At 40.5% G+C, this 16,878-nt stretch overlaps 1 protein-coding gene across 2 annotated transcripts in view; it reads left to right on the top strand.

Moving 5' to 3' along the window:
- Positions 1-7,000, top strand: part of C14H7orf50 (chromosome 14 C7orf50 homolog) — a 118,762-nt gene extending 111,762 nt beyond the window's left edge. For both annotated transcript variants that reach the window (XM_056502945.1, XM_056502947.1), the window contains 2 exons: positions 2,308-2,389; positions 6,645-7,000. In XM_056502945.1, coding sequence (XP_056358920.1) covers positions 2,308-2,389; positions 6,645-6,827 — 265 coding nt within the window. In that variant the 3' untranslated portion in view covers positions 6,828-7,000. The remainder of the gene's footprint in view (positions 1-2,307; positions 2,390-6,644) is intronic.
- The last annotated feature ends 9,878 nt before the right edge of the window (positions 7,001-16,878 follow it).

The raw sequence follows: 16,878 nt of genomic DNA, 5'->3' as shown, positions 1-16,878 counted from the left end.
TAAGTGAAATCAGGCTTTGTTTTTCAAGTTTTAATGCCAACAGTACACAGGTGATACTGTGATAGAAACATAAAATTAGCAGAGTAGAAGATTCAGAGCACTCCATGGTGTGTCCAGCCAATGATATCATCACAACTGAAATACATAGAATAGTTCAGAGAAATACAGACATGTGTTAAAGGTTTTCATTAGCAGAGGAACTGTTTTCCTGGGATGCAGTCACTGATCTGTCACTCAGCCTGTTCTTGTCACCTTGCAAAGACTGTAATGTGAACTGTTCCCAGGCTTTATTTATGTAGAAAATAATTTTAAACTTACCTTCTTCTTCTTCTTCTTCTTCTTGAGAATAAGCCTCATAAAAGAGCTGGCTAAAAAATCAGCAACAGTGTCATTGCTTTATTTTGTTGGTTTTGAAGGGCTTCCTGCAGAAGTTTCTCTGTTAGGAGCTGCTGTGTTTGCCTGGCAAACAGAGTGAGTGGGTACAGATGAGCAGGTTGTTGTTGACCCCACAAACTGCACCCACATGAAAAGTAATTTTTACTTCATTCTCTGTTGGCTCCTCACACTTCAGGTGGTGTCACTTGTTGTCCAGCTGGGCACCTTCCTGCAAAGACAAGTGACACCAAGGGTGGTGTGATTTTGTTTTGTGAGTTCTTTGGGTTCCAGGCTGGGAGAAGGGATGGTTTCACCATAATAATAGTTTTTTTTATTTGATTCTGTAACTTGTATCAGTCAGCTTTTTGGCCTCCTGCTTTTGTGCAATATTTGTTTTGCAAACTTCTGCCTGCTTATTTGGCTACTATATTATTATTCCAGAAGAAGCCTCTAAATTAGCTCATCCATAGATTTAACTCAAGCATGTAAAGGATGATATATTGTGGTTATTGATTTTGTCTGTCCTTCCTGATTTACTATTAATTGTCTGATTTTTACCTTATATTTAGGTTATAAGCTATTTTGATATATTTAGCTGATGATAACCCAAATGAACTGTGATTCTTTTTTTTTTTTTTTTTATCCTGAATTTGAACATCAAGACAATAATTTCTTTCTTTAGGTTTTTTTCAGAGGCTTCCATGAAACCTTTCTATACAAATTTGTGTTCTCTTTTTTTTTCTCTTTCTTTGAATTGACTGAACAATGTATTTGCTGGTGCAGCATTCACCAAAGATGAGGACTCTTTTGCTTTATTAGACTTGACAGTGTTTAAACAATACTGATTCTCATACCCAGCTAGCTTTTCAAATGATTTCTGTGCTCTCTATTGCTGTGTAAAACAAGCTGGAACATTGATGGCATCTTGCATGCTACCCTCAGGAGACCTGCTTTTCTTTAGAGAAAAATCAAATAAATGTGAAAGTTTCTGGGTTTTCTCTTTATGCTTTTTTTATTCTTTCTTTACAAAAGATACTTTAGTGTACTGTCAGATTTTGTATGTGCTACTATACTAATTTTCAAGCACATAATTTTAAAAAGTAGTCTTCATTTTATAGCTAGATTTACTGGTTTGCTCATTTTTTATAGAAATAAATGCCTTCATTTAACCCAGAATATACCAGCTTTAAAAACATGTTCAGGATGCTCATGAATGTGCCATTTTAACCCAACTAAAATTTTGTATATTGAAAATGTGTTTGTTAAACAGCCAACAAACATATGCAGATGTTAATAATTTGTTCAGCCTCTCACTTTTAAAAGTATTGGGTATTCTTCATGAGAAAGAGAGACCAAAAAAAAATTTTTTTCTAGACTATAAATATTTAAGTCACACATTTAGACAAGCCCAAGCCTTAAAACACTTGCTCCTGAAGGATGAGGTGACCATTGTAGCACACATCTCTCCTTCCAGTCCTTCAGAGGCTGCTTAATTTCATATAAATTTCAGTTAATTGTGAAATAGCAACTTCCTGAAACCCAAACCTCATTCTTGTTCCCTGCACCTCCCCAAGTACTCAGCCCTGCAGCAGGAGTAAGGATTTGGGGTGTTTGGTCGTCCTGGTCAAATGAGGGCAATGACCTTTTATAAAGGACTGGCCAAAGCTGGGAGGTGGGATTTGATATTTAACTTTAAGGAATTAGTGCTTTCTGAAGAAAATTCATAACCTTCTTGGCTATAATATTTCCCATAATTTTTTGCACAGAATCCAGGTGGCTTCTGTACAAAATGTGTGCCAGTATCTGTGTCCCAGTGCCATGACACTCTGTGTCGTGCATACAAAGTCACTTGGAAGCATTGCAGGGAGTATTTTCTGAATAAAGAATGTTTTGATACCACAATATTCCTTTTTTTCCCCTAATTTTCTACAGCTGGTCTAAAACCCCAGATGAATGGAAGTTTCAAAAGACAAGACAGACGTGGCTCCTCCTGCACATGTATGATAAAGAGAAGGTTTGTATTCATGCTGCTTTTTCTATATATGTAACAGTCTTATACATTAGTTATAGCTATTCTTTATTAACCAAAACTTCCTAGTACTAGCCATGCACTTGTCTCATAATTTTTTAATAACTTACAAATTACTTTGTTTTTAACCAAGATGCTAAAGCATTTTAATTGCTTGTCGTTGTTCTTTTTATTTTGTTGGTGTCCTGTGTGTACTGCATTTTTATACTTGATGTATAGCAAGCATAAAGAGAGCAGATTCATGATTTATTTAAATCTGGAGTTTGCTGAGAGAATTTGAGTCATATCCTTAATTTGAATTTCCTAATGTGGAACCCAATACTGCTAACCACAGTATTTGTTTCAGATATCTCTGGCTCCATAGAAGATGTACAGCCATATTGCCAAGATGTTAAAATAGCTCTCTCATTTAAATATAAGTGAAACCTGATGTTGATTGTGAAAAGCATGAAGTATAACAGAACCCAGGCTTGAATCCATATTGAAATCCATTCATTTAATAACATTAAAAAACAACATAAATTGAATTTCCAGTAAATATCTGAGCACTGTGGTATCAAATGAGGGTGCCAGGTCATTCATTTTGTTGTGCAGTAGAACAAACCTCTGCCCATTTGCACAGTGCCTCACTTAATGGTTCATTTTGTTGACATTCACTTGCTTTTGCTGATTTTTCTGTGTGCACTTGAACATTTGCTCATACCAATCGTCCTGACCTAAATTAGTCAGCAGCTCTTAAGCCAATCACCTGACCTTGGGTGTTACCTTTTTAGACAGCCAGATAATTAACAGCAGAGTTTCATCATGGCAAAAATGTTCATGTGGTGCAAATACTTTAAAAAGATGGGTTGCAGAATACAAATTTGATTTTGGTTTCTGGGTTGTTTGCTCTGTTTTCTATTTTTTAAGTTTCTCCTTTAGAAGTCTTTATCAACCTTTCAAAATCAATGCATGCTTTTCAAAGGTACCTAGAAATTGTTTGGCAGGCAGAAGAGTGTTTTTAGTCTTTTTACCTGTTTACTTTGGGGTTTGTGTTGGACTATACTGGGACACAATGAACTGTAAGCAGCATTTGTTTCATGTGTCAAAACACAGTTTAACTCCTTATTTCTCAACACTTAAATGAAACTTTTTCTTAAAAATCTGATGGAAGTGCTCTGATTCACTTAAATTCACATATTTTGTAGTTTAATAATGGGAGGAGCATTGGATATGAGCTTCAGAGGGTGATTAACATCTGCATCCAGATTCAGTGAAGTTAGTAGAACTGCTCAAGTGCTTACAATTAAGCATTTGATGAAGTGTCTTTCTTCATCAGGACCATAGGGAGGACACACCCAGCTTCTTTTGAGTATTTTTAATACCCAAATTCAACTTCCTGTCCATTGCAGAATAAAATCTGTTGGTAATCCAAGCATGACTAACGTACAAAAGGAGACATAAGTTTCTTTCCTTCCTAAGCCACATCTTTGATCTCATGGTGTCACTTGGATGCCTGCTGAAGAGCCATGCAAAGGCCTGAATCGAGTTTCCTGTACTGATAGGCTCTTTCTGTCAGAAATAAGTTGAGGTTTTTAAATTGTTTGCTAGATAAATGTTTTTTTAAGCTCCTTTAAAATCCATCTGGTGGCTGGCTGGCAGCTTCCAAGCCAGACCTGTGTACCTATGGTGTGTATACCTCTGCAGCACCCAGGATAAAATAAACACTAGGCTATCTGTTGGTCTTTATCATCTGGCACAGCATTTTTAAGAAATCATTACATTAGTCTTCAGCTTCTGGACTTCAGGGCATGGTGGGGTGGCTGAAGCTCCCTTGGAAGGTGACCCAAAATTCAGCCTGGCAGCAATGAACTGAGCTTCTCTCTGCTGGTGTCTGTGTTTGCTTTGCAAAATATGTGGGTGTCTGCAGGTCTCCAGGTCTGAAAATACAGAGGTGCAGAGGATAATTTAGAAGTGATAACTGTTCTTTTCCTAGTACTCTTTCGTAGTGTTTCCCTCCTTTTCCCAAAGACAGGAATTATTTCACTTGGGATTATTTCCATGTTAATCAGCTCCAGTGCATATTAGGAAGTTAGGAAAGAAGCAGGATTGGTGTGTGAGACAGAAAAAGAAACAAGAAAAAGGACAAAAGAATAATAACAAAATCCCATAAGCCTGGCTTTGACTTCCAGAGCTGGGAGATCTTGATCTCCAATTTCAAACCAGCCTTGAAGTGCCCTTGGAACAAGGATTGTGTTCCTCCTTGGAAAACCTCGCCAAGACCCCTGAAATTACTGCTTTTGTACTACTGTATTTGAAGAATTCAAATTTGGATTTCATTAGCTTTGTGTGTTCCAGTCCTTGCTAGGGCTCTACAGTCTGTGTAAGTCAGGAGGAAATGTGATCTTACCTTGCCCACAGGGTGCTGTGTTGTGATCTCCTGATGAAATAAACCTCAGAGCTGTGTTATGTTAAAGGAGAAAATCAGACTTTTTGAACATTTGAACACCCTTAGGGCCAAATGCTAAATGTTTTCTAGGCTTCAGGCAGCCTCATGTTAAGTCTGCACACTTAGGATTTCTAAATTTAGAGCAGGCTTTCAACTGCCCCCTCAAGGATTTTACTTAAATGATATAATAATAACTGTACTTCCACATGTCTATGCCATGAGCTCTGAGAAAAAGAGTTGTAAATTACAGAGATAATTTGGCCAAGGTTTGAAACGTGGAAATGTTGCTGACTTTAAAAGCTCACTACTGAATATCTACATTAAAGGAACACTGTCACACTGGAATTGTTTGTGCCTAAATGGGTTCATGTGTTATTAGTACCAACTTTCTGTGAGTGAAATGAAAACTTTCAAAAATACAGATATTTTTCACTGTGTTTGATTTGTATAGTATAACAACGCTTCATATATCATCCATTTCTGCATTATTTCTTTAATGCAAGAGTGTTTGTGTGAAGAATTAGAAGGTTTTCCATAGTGTACAAATTACGAGGCTGAACACAGACTTAAGTTTTGATTTATTACTTTGTAATACCCCTGATTGATGAAGGCAGGGTTGGAATATTCTTTCTTCCTCTCCTTTTGGAGTGATAGAAGTTTTAGTGATCAAAGTTCTGCTGCCAAATGTCCATGGAGAAGTAAGTTGTAAATTAAGTGTCTGTTGAAGCTCTGTCTTCTCTGAAATGTTGATACTTTGCAGAATTGAAACCGCCCTCGAGTAATTAGTCTCAAATCCTTTAAATACTTACGTATGTGTTTAACTTGACTCATGTCAAGTTAAATGTGTAAAGTTAAACATGGAGAAACATATTTGCAGGATGAGGTCATTTTAACATCTCATGATTCACAGCAAAAAATATCCTGTTATTGGCTGAAACGTGCTCCACAGATACACAAGATGAAGTTAAGATCAGCGTAGGTCTGTTCACATATTCCTTTTGAAAGTACTTCAGTATGAAGTACTGAATAAATCATTCCAAAGTCCTTGCTAAGTTATTGTCAAGATTAATATAATGATCATTTAAATTGTATGTTGTATCAGATAAGCTAAAACTTAATCTCTGACTAGTTAATTAGAAAGGGAGTGAAACGTGGATAATGCAACTGTAGATGACTAAAGTACTTTTAATGTCAGACATGTTGGTAGAGCCTATCAGTTTTAGTCAGCATGATTTTGAAATTATTTCCATATGTCTGAATTTCAGTTTGTTTTCCAAATTAAATTCTAGTCCTTTGTATAAGCATTCTGTCAAAGTGTGCAATGGTGGGTGGTATCTCATCTCAGCAAACAATTTTTGGGTAAGAGGAGGGGAATTCCAGCAGAATTCTTCCCTCAGACATATGCATGCAATTCTCACTGATTTTAGTAAGATTTACATGTGTGTTTCCAAAAGGAGGGTTTGGCTAATGTGTTTTGTTTTTTTCTTCCACCAACCCTCAAAGCCTTGGGCTCCCTGTCAGGCAGTGTTTGCATTTGCTGATCAGCATTTCCACATCTGCTGAGCATTTCCTCTCAGATGCTCTGCCCATCCGAGCACATGACAGTTCTCTCACCAGGTCCATCCCTCCTGGCAGCTTGAACCTTGCCAGGAAACATTTCCACTTGGATTTCCACTTGGACTTTGGCAAACACCAAAGCCTGTGCCATTCTCCTGATTGTCTTTCAGGTGATGCTGTGATGTGATTGTGAATACATACTGAGAGGGGAGAAAATAAAGCTGTTTTTCCTTCCTTTTGTTTTTTTCTTTCAAGGTTCCAGACAAGTATTTCACCATTTTACTGGATTATCTGCAAGGGCTTCGGGGCAATGCACGAGACAAAACTGTGCAGAAAGCTGAAGCTTTTATGAAAGAATTTGATGGTTCTGATGGAGAAGACCCAAACCTGCTGGAGAAGTGTGAGCGCATCAGACAAGTTCTACAGCTGCTGTCCTGAGAGTATTTCTGTGTCATAATTGTTGTCTGGTGGAGGGAAGGAGAGGATTTCACATACAGAGGCTGTAAAGGATTTGTAAAGATAATACTAAATTTTATACTCATGATTTTTTCCAACTGAAAATATTTATTGTGTTTGGAGGTGATGAAATAAAAAATAACATTTATAGCCCATAGTCTTGCTATTAGTCTTACTTCACCTCTTTAGAAAAATAAACCTCTCTCCCTCTCATTAGTTTTTCTCCATCTCCCCCTCTAATTACTGTTAAATATGAGGAATGTTCCAGCTCTTAATAAGAAGAGCAAAGGAACCAATGTAAAGCCTGGAGGGTCTTTTACAATGGCAGCTTTTAAAATGAGTGTACAGTACAGTGAGTGCTCAGCCAGCTGTAATCTCTCACTTTCAGCTTCACAAGGATGTCACTTGGATTTGGGAAAGATCATTTTCAGTCTGTTGAACATGGGTTGTATAACACAGTTGCTTATTAGTACTTCACACGGTGATCTGGAGATACCATCAGCTTTGTTGGTTTTCCTTTTATATTTTAAAGTTTTCAAATGCACTGGGGCAGTTGTTTAGATACTCAGATAATGCACAGATGGGAACAAATCAAATCTTTGACTATATGTGGTGAAATCATCAAATTGTAGCTAAACTTTTCCTACAGTCCAGAGTGCTGTGCTGTATCCGGCCTGCCAATATTGCATTTGCTCTTCCTCCTGCAACTGGCATCCAAAAGAGTTAATTCATGTTCCTTCCTTTTGGCATGGGGCATTTGTCTCTTATGAATGTGCTGAAAATGAGGCTTTGAAGTAAAAACCAAGGACATTAATTACTCAAAGTTGGATGATTGGCTTATTTAATAACACTGGTATCCAGACAGAGTTCTTGACCTGATTCTTTAATGTTTCTGCAAACATTGTTCATACTTTATTAATAACAACTATATGAAATGTGTGGTGTTGTAGAAGAGTGGCTGTCTTTGGGAATTACAGCTTTAATTTGAGTGGGTGAAGGAGGGGAGGATCTGAGGATATGCAGGCCTGATTTTCCAATAAGAAGCATTTGAGTGGATTTGACAGCCTTCATAGCCATGGCTTAGTACAAATCTTTAAAGGTATGAAATGTATTACTAATAACAAATAACTTACACTTTCTGACTTGCTGAGGAGGATGTTTTCAGCCAAAAAAAGACTAGAAACCAGCAAAAGAATAATTGGGATGGAGTCTGGCAGAAGAATGGGCAGAATTGAGCAGCAGTGTCCAGGTTCTCCACTGAGCTGCTGATGGTGCCTTGGGGCACAGCTGGATGAGGGCTGCAGGGGAGGCAGAGCCAAAGCCTTTCTGAGCTGTGTGCACTGATCTTCCAGTGAGAAACCTGCTGAAAAGGATCTGTAATAAAAAGAAGTGATCCTGACATTTAGTGAACTCATAAAGATCATTGGGTCATATATTTTACATGTGAGAATAAGCAGCTGGGAAACCCTGCTGTCACTCCAGGCAGAAGCTTGTTTCTTTCCATGAGGGAAAATAGGAATTTCTCAGGGATGAAGTTTTCTAAGTATCTTTTTGTGAGTTTATCATTGCATGTTAGGTGTCAGAGAAGAATTTTTGTTCTCCCTCAAGATATTTCAACATCACTACTTTTAATTTCTCTGTCACACAAAAATGTGGGTCCTCATTGTGCACTTAACATACCTCCCAGCTTAAAAGCACAAGCACATTGCAACTGCACTTTGGGAAAGAATTGTAAAAAAGATGATAAAGGTAAGATCTGGGCAAAAATATGGGAATCTTTTATGATTTTGACATATTTGGCAGGATTTGCCTTTCTTGGACCTTAGTTCTGACCATATGTAAATGCTGACAAATCTGTAAGAAGAGAAGCTTTGTTGATTGTCATGTTTCATTTTATATCAATTAATATTAAAAGCACACAAGACCTGTCAATCTGGAGACCATGTGAACAGTAGTATTTGGAAAAGAGGAGTTGGAGTCTCACCAGCACAGTAACAGACTCCTGGGAGTAAGTCCTGCTCTGCTCCTCTCTTCCTCAGCTGCAGTTCCAGCTTTCCCTTCAGTCCCACTGGTTGCTGGATGAAGGTCATGGTCCTGGGGCTCTGCTTCTTGCAGTTATGGAAAATTCAGAAGCTACTGTTGAAGATAATTGTTGCTGTAGTTGTGTTTGGCAGAGAAAGCAAAGCATGGTGCCTCCTGCCATGTGCCTTTTGGTAGTGCCCAATGGTCAGAAGGATCTTGAAATTGGGTAAAAGATTTATAAAACTGCTGCATGCTGGTGCTGTGTCTTGCATGTCAGAGCTCAATATGGAATATTCAAAGAGTTGTCTAATACTTGATGTTGTAGTGCAAATAGAAAAGGACACTTCAATTGCATTTCATGTTTTTATTTCGCACCTTTTCTTAAGAATCTTCATCTGGTTGGCAAACAGGTCATCTTCACAACAGCCAGGAAATGCAAGAACAGACATTTTTGGGAGATCTGTATTGCTAGGCCTGTTTAAAAGAAGATTGTGAAGACCCAGAGAGCTCATCCCACACACTGTGCAAATGCTGTAGTGCCTCTGGCAAGCAGATCTTGCCTTGTGCATGTGCTGCCCACCACACCAGCCTCTGCTTCCTGCCCAGCCTGGCATATTCATCCCTAGGTTTACATGGTGTGATGAATAAGTCTAGAAGAATCTCCTCCATCAGCCATTTTGAATTCTTTATCTTAAATAATTAAGTGTGCAGTCAGTTCTGAATTCCTGTAGCTGGTTGGAGCTGTGTGGGAAGATGTATTCTGGTGCTTTATTCACTTTTTGTCATTAGTTTTCAAATCTCAACATTGCTTGTATCTCAGGCAATCATATGGGCACAGATAGGACAAAATGGTGTCTCTGCCTCTGTTTGAATCAGTCTGCTGTGTTAATAAAAATTGCATCCCAGGCTAGAAGTAGCAGTGTGCACAGAATGACAAATTATATCTTCATCTGCCCACGCTAATCGCCTTCTAGTCGAGTTAATCTGCATTGTGTGGCTCTGGCTAGCAGAATGCATGTCCTGAGAGAATGCTGAAGTCAGGACTTCCAGGCAAAATAAAGGAACACTAATTACTTAGAATTGCTTAAAGCTGGAACTGTGCCTCTAATGGAAGTACTAATTACTCAAAATTTGACAGTGGAAGAAGTTCCCTTTAATTTGGCTGATCCTTGCTATGGGTTGTGTATCTGTTTGGTTCTCCACTGTCTGCCTACAATTTTAATTTGTTATCACCATTGTAAAATTGCTGTGTAAATGAATTCTGTTTGTATGTGGAAAGGGCATCTTGGAGTTGTTGAATGTGTAGTTTATTTCCTTATTTCCTCTTACTGGAAAATTGCTCTGCTGTGTTTCTCTTCATTTTAAAGCAAGGTGACTATTGACTCATCTCCCATTATTTCAAATAGCTTAGAAATGCATGTCTTTGGTTTGAGCTTGGGGGTTTTGGTTTTGTTTTGTGGGTTTTTCTAAATTTTGCCATTGAGTAAGGCAAAGTAAAAAACATTAAAATCTACTCCCGTTTCTGCAAATCAATGTCAAAAACAGCAATCATAAAAGAGATTTAAGTTGCAAAGTCAAGCAGTCAGAAAATTAGAAAACATAAGAATGGAAATTGTCTGTGTAATTTAAATTTTACTCCTTCATGCGTATGTGGTAGGATGGAAATTCTTAATTATGTCATCAGGGCTGTGTTTTCCTCTGTGTGCAGCTGGTAAGTTATTTATTCAGTGTTTTCCTTGCAGTTCTGCTGCTCTTCTCATTTTCAAAAGGTAGGTCTACAAAGCAGTCCCAAAGCCAGAGAAGTAACTTTGCAGCTGGGCTTTGATCCTGCACAGAAGTAAGTAGGAAATTTCCTTTGGTGTAGGAACCAGTCATGGATGTTTCATCACAAATGTTCCCTTTAAAACATGTTTTAATGTTCTGATTCATTTACAGTCAAAATACCCAATTGATGTTACTTAATTTAAATCCAGTTTTGTTGACATAAAACTTTCCAGTGGCTTATTCTGATGTAGCCTTTGGTTTCCTTTTATGTCTTCCTTTCTGTACAGCTGAATGAGCTTGTTATTTCTGTCCCTGCAAATAGGAATATTAGTTGTTTACAGTGATTCCAGTCATACAAGGACACAATTAAATGTCCTTGCCTGTGCAGGACAAGCTCATTTTCAGAGTGATTTATAATTATGTTCTATTTTAAATTCTTCATAAGGACCTACATAGTCAACAACTTAATGCGGTTTTAAATAATTATTATTTTAAAATATGGGGTTTTTTCCCCTGCAAGGAGCAGGGAATAGCAAACTAAATAAAACTAATTAATAAGTGGTGGGGGAAGGGCAAAGCAAAACAGTGGTTTATCTTTCTTTGTCAAAACAAAGCTGAATAAGAAGCTTGTGCTGCTAAGAAACTGGTGTTGCAGACATAGAGGGAGGGCCCTCAGGGTACAAACAGAAGAACACTCATACAGTTGCTCTTATTGATTTTTTTTTTTCCCTTACATGCAGAAAATTTTTGGCATTCCCCAACAAAACCCACAAAAACACCTACGTCAAAAAGTTAAATAGGTTTCAAAATCAAATCCTTAAAGGTCAAGAAATGCCACATGTATATAAATGGCCAGAAGAATTAAAATTCTACCTCTCTGTGCCTCCAGCCTGGAGACTGAATGAATGAAGGGGGATGGTGTTAGAGGCAAACAAGCAAAAACCTCTAAATTATGTGAACATATTAAAATTGCCAGTTACCCTTCTATTCATAGGAAGGTGGAGTTCCATTCCCTATTAGCTTTAGTTATTCAGATTATGTAATGAATATTTTGTGCTAATTGAAATATCACATCTGTGACAACTTACATCTATTCTCCTCAAGGTCCCATGTGTATTTTATAAAATTCTAAGCCATGGGACACAGGATCTGTCACTCTTACTTGGTTACAAACAGCCAGACCAGCCAGGGCACTGTGAAAATCATCATTTGCTGTTGAGCTCCTTTGGACCCAAAGGATGTTTGGCACTGTGTTTCCCTGTACTGGTCTGGAGGTACAACAGGCTTTGGCAGCATCCTTTGCACCAGCCAGGCTTGCTTAAGCTCCATGAAATTGCCCAAATCTGGCCCAGGGATGCTGCTGGTGGAATTTGCCAGGCTGGCAGTGATGTGAGCCCAGGAGGCTGCAGGGTCCCAGCTGCTCAGGATGCTCAGCCCATGGCTTAGTGCCCTCTCTTCTCACTCTGGAGCTGCTGGGAGTTGCCACCATTTTATTTGTCTGCTTTCTGTGGGCTTAATTGGACTAAACAAACAGCTCTAAAGCTATCTGGAGTAATTGAAAACTTCAGCTTGAAATGGTGTTTCTCTGGTAGCATGGATACGTGTAAACAGACTTCATGGGTTTCACATAGACAGGACCCTTTATTAGAAGCAGAAGCTCCTGCAGCATCCTGGAAAGGACTGATCAGCATCCTGATTTACCTTGTTAAACAGGACTGGTATTTCTGTGAGCTGTCACAAATAAATGCTCAGATAGGCACAGGGACAGGCAGCCAGGAAACCATGTTTGGGCATCAGCTGTGCCAGAGGGCAGGGATGACAGAGGAATGTAAGCTCCTGAAGGGCCCTGGTTAAGGCAGAACGCCACCTGGCACAAATCCTGCCTGCCATAAGGTTAAAAATAACAAATAGCATCCCTATTACATAAGGAAATCTTTTGTCCTTGTTTAATGGGGCACTATGATATGCTGGAAAGAATAAATAGGGAGCTTCTCAGAAGTCTTGTGGTTAGTGCTTAGGGCCAAGCCAGCTGAAAATACCAGGGCTGATTGCAAGCAGGGCCCTGTGTACGAGCTGCTGGCATTAAACAGGCAAAATCTGGGTGAAATTCCAGTGTCTAAGCATGCTCAGCTGCAGCCTCAGCCCAGTTCACTGCTGACAACTCAGTGCCAGGAAGGACTTTGGCTCCTGTTTTGTGATGATGGTGTTACTACAACATAAATACAGAGGATTTGTGTGTTCACAGCAGCCTCAGAAGCTTCTGGAGAGCTGCAGTCCATGGACCACCTTCTGGGCTTCTTGCAGTAAATGGATAATGGAGCAGCTGTGGAATTACTGTGGGTGATCTTCAAACTCACCCACCTCACCTGTGGGTCACTCCCAGCCCCATGAGGGAAGTGCCTGCTTTGGTTTCAGCTGAAGAACCATCTTAAAGTGCTGGTAATGCTCAGGTTTTCCTTTGCCTGCCATGAGAGGCTGGCTGTGATGACCCTGCAGCCTCCAAGCCACATTCTGTGTCAGTGGCAGCTTGCAGGACTGCCAAAGGCAATGCTGATTTCCAGTTTGGCTGTTCAGCTCTGCCTGCACCATTCTCCTTTGGCTGTGATCCCTCTCAGGTCAGTACAGCTGTTACTTGTAGCCCTTACCAAAAATTTTTGGCAGCTTTCAGTGCCTGCTGCAAGCAGGAGCATTTGTCAGCAGATGGTTCTCACACTTCCCTTTTAGGCCCCCAGCTGTACCCACACCACCCCCGTGCACCCAACTGTGCTTCCACTTTCTGTCTTTGTGTGGAAAAAGTGTTCAGGTGCTTGGCACTTCAGCTAGGATAGCAGGAAGCACTGAGGATTGAAAGATCTTGATGTTGTAGTTATGAGAATGAAACCATCCTTAAAATTTCCCCCACGTTCCTTCAAGGTGGCTCTGGGTTTCCATCCCACCAGCTGTTCCCTGGGGACACGTCCCACCAAACAAATGCAGACCTTGCATCTGGACCTGCTTTTGTTTGGAAGAGATGAGGCCAGTCTGAGCCTCATCCCAGACTGTGTGTCTTGTAAAAATTGACTGAGGTGGTGGAAATTATTTAAGCACTTGTAGAAGTGCCTGAGATGACTTAAAAGGAACCTTCAAAGAGAAGGTTGTCAGTGCCCTGGTAAGAGCTGTGAGGCTCTGCCTCTTGTCTGGGAGTGACACCTGCTGTGCCTCCTCTGGCTCCTGGGTGCAGGGTCACTCTCTAGGCTGTCCCTTCATGAAAACAAACATTCCCTGGCCAAATTACAGGGCTGCTCATGAGCCCCTCAGCAGTGGGAAGGGTGAACATGGTGAAGGAACAGTGGCAGGGAGATGCTGCTCTTAGAAATGATTCATTCCTTGTAGGGGACACACACCTCAGTCAGAACCCAGACCATAGTCAGATATTTTTATGATCAAAAAGAAGAAAACACTTTATATAATTTGAATTTCCAGTGCTTTTAACGTGGTGTTTAATCTCAGAGATGGACATTTTGCAGTGGGCAGATGGTTGCATTTTGAATATTGCACCAGCATCTTTCTTGCCTTCCTGTGCAAGTTCCTGAGCAGATTACAACTTAATTTAACTGATAGATGGAAAAGTTCAGCTGGCTGAATTAGCAAAGAAGATGAGGAGGAAGACAGCTCATCAAAGTTAGGAAATGCATAAGTTAAAAATAGGACAAGTCTGGATTCTAGGTCTGATAAAACTCATTCCAAAATTACCACCTGTGCAGCAATATGGCATAAAACAGCCCTCTGCACTTTATTGTGTTTCTCTTCTTTTGAGCAGCCAGGTTTGCCAACTACAGAGCACACAATGTGGAAGGAAAACTACAGCAAACTTGACAATTATTTCCAGAGATTGGTTTAGTCCTAGAAAATATTCATTGGCTGGCTGAAAAAACCAGGGGTTCCCCCGTTGTTTTCTAAATCCCTTTTTTATTATTGCAGCTGTCTTTGGACAAAGGGAGGGGAAAAAAGTGACCGCAGAGAGCTCAGGAGTTCATCTTGCCATTGTTTAATGAGAAAACAGTGACTCTTGTTGGATCACCCTGCTAACACAGAGCAGACAGAGCGTGTCACTTCATTTTTGTTTGGCTTTTGTGTTGAGGGGTCCCAGCAGAAGCTGAAAGGGTGGCAGGTGGGTTTGTGCTGCTCCCCACACAGGTGCTGCAGGTACTGCTCCAAGAGAATAATGGGAATGTGACAATGCTGTCCTTCTGCAGACAGCACTCCTCACTTTTCTGCTCTGCTTGTGACAGGGTTCCCTCTCCTTGCTGATGGAATGGGATTGCAGCTGGCAGAACAGATCAGTCAGCCTTTATTTGCATCATTGCTGTGGGTCCTGTCTCCCTCAAAAAGTTGCTTTAAGGGTCAAATTAAACTTCTGACCTGCTCTACAGCTGAAGGCACTGGTGGTTTGGATTGTGCAGAGGAACATTCAGAGGGTGCTGGGTGGGCTCCATCACTGGTGCTGGAAAAGGGCACCTGAGTGCAGGTAATGGGGAACAGAAACCTCACATTTTACACAGGAAACCAATTTCACTGTCATGTGGAACTGTGTGCTGACTGAAACTGGCAACAACAGCACATGTGCCACAGAAGTTGCTGATACTTGTTTTTTTGGTTTTTTTTTTTTTTTTTTTTTTTTTTTTTTGAGGGCTGAAAGACATTTCCATTCAGCCAGTTACAGGAAGGTAGTTATCAATCCCATTAAACTTTTTGCCACTGAGATTTGGAAATGGCAAAATACCATACACTGCTACCACAGCCCCATGGATTAAAATGTGCTGTAGCATTTCAGAGTGATTTTTTAATATGTGGAAATGATAAAATAATTGTCTCAGAGGAAAGCAAACAGATGTCTCAGCTGGCTTATCTAGAAAATCCTGTCATTTCTCTTAGACATGACCCTTACCTAGGTCATCCTGCCTTTCTTGCAACTCAGCTGGATCAGTCTGATGGGCACCAGCTTGACATAACCTTGAAATGGGTTCAAAATCTGGCCCAAGCTGTTTTGTGGATAGAAGAAAGTAAAATGCCTGTAGTCCCTTTCTGATTGTCAGGATGCTAAGGCTGTAATTCAAGTCATTAGGCTTAGTAAATAAAGCCCTTCATAATCCAAGTCTTAAGAACCCAAAGGTCGCCTGTGGTCCAATAATCCTGAATAGTAAATGTGATGAGCTGGTGGTGACTGTCCTGATCCTAAAGCATCTCTCAAAATAAAGGCTGGTCCCTGCCCCAAAAGCATATGCACGTTATTTTGAGATGAGCCAAGAGGCTGTGCAAGGAATAAGCAGCTTGCCTGCTGAACAGCTTTGGGCAGCACTGATTTGTTTGAAATTATTTCATTAACTGGACTGAAGGGGTAGACAAGAGGATGCTGGAGGTTTTAGAGACACACCCTGCTCTGGCTGCAGTGGTCCACTGGAGAGATCTTTGCTCATCACCAAGATCCCTCAAATCCTCCCCAAAATCTGCCAGTGCAGCTGCTCACTGTGGATGAAATGAGCAGAGGCTGCTCGTGGTAGGGATGGCTCATCCCTGGTCTGAGAATGGTGTCAGAGGCCATTCATGTTCACAAAAGTGAGTGTGAAACATCTGGCCAGAGGTGCAGCAGCTGGCATTGAGCAGGTGGGTACATCAGGCATTTCCCAGCTGTGACAGCTGTGCAGGGATCCAAAAGGCTTTGTGGAACAGCAGAGAGGGGCTGTGGTGCCTGGCAGGGCAGGGTGGCTGCGTGCAAGGAGCCCCAGGGCAGTTCTGTGGGGGGAAAGGACACGTGGGCAGGTGTGGAGGATGCAGGCATGGACTGATGGGATAATTTACAGGGTCAATTAAACATGAGCATTTAAGGAGCTCAGTCCTTTACTCTCCTCCTTGGTATCTCCTCAGGAAGGTGCCAGAGAGGTAAAGAAATTGAGAACACTGAACCACTTATGGGACCACTTGTAGGGTCCCCTCTTGGTGCCTGACCCTCCTTTTCATCCCTGTTTTTGTGCTGAGGGCAGTTGGATGTCAGCTGGGAGCAGGGCTGCATGACTTTGTTTTTCCTCTTAAATGTCTCCTTGCCGTTCAATTTGTTCAGTATTTGAACTGATTTTCATCTTTATATTGTATTTATTTAGTGGTGCTCTCGATATGGTTATTTATGTGCCCTGAAGGGCCTACTTCTCCATTCCATTTTAATATATAACTTCTATTAACATCAAGGCTTGCTGCATGCATAAAGGGGCAC

The sequence above is a fragment of the Oenanthe melanoleuca genome, chromosome 14, assembly GCF_029582105.1.
Source record: "Oenanthe melanoleuca isolate GR-GAL-2019-014 chromosome 14, OMel1.0, whole genome shotgun sequence".
Taxonomy (NCBI): Eukaryota; Metazoa; Chordata; class Aves; order Passeriformes; family Muscicapidae; genus Oenanthe; species Oenanthe melanoleuca.
Note: the sequence above shows the minus strand (reverse complement) of the source record. Positions and strands in the feature narration are given on the sequence as shown.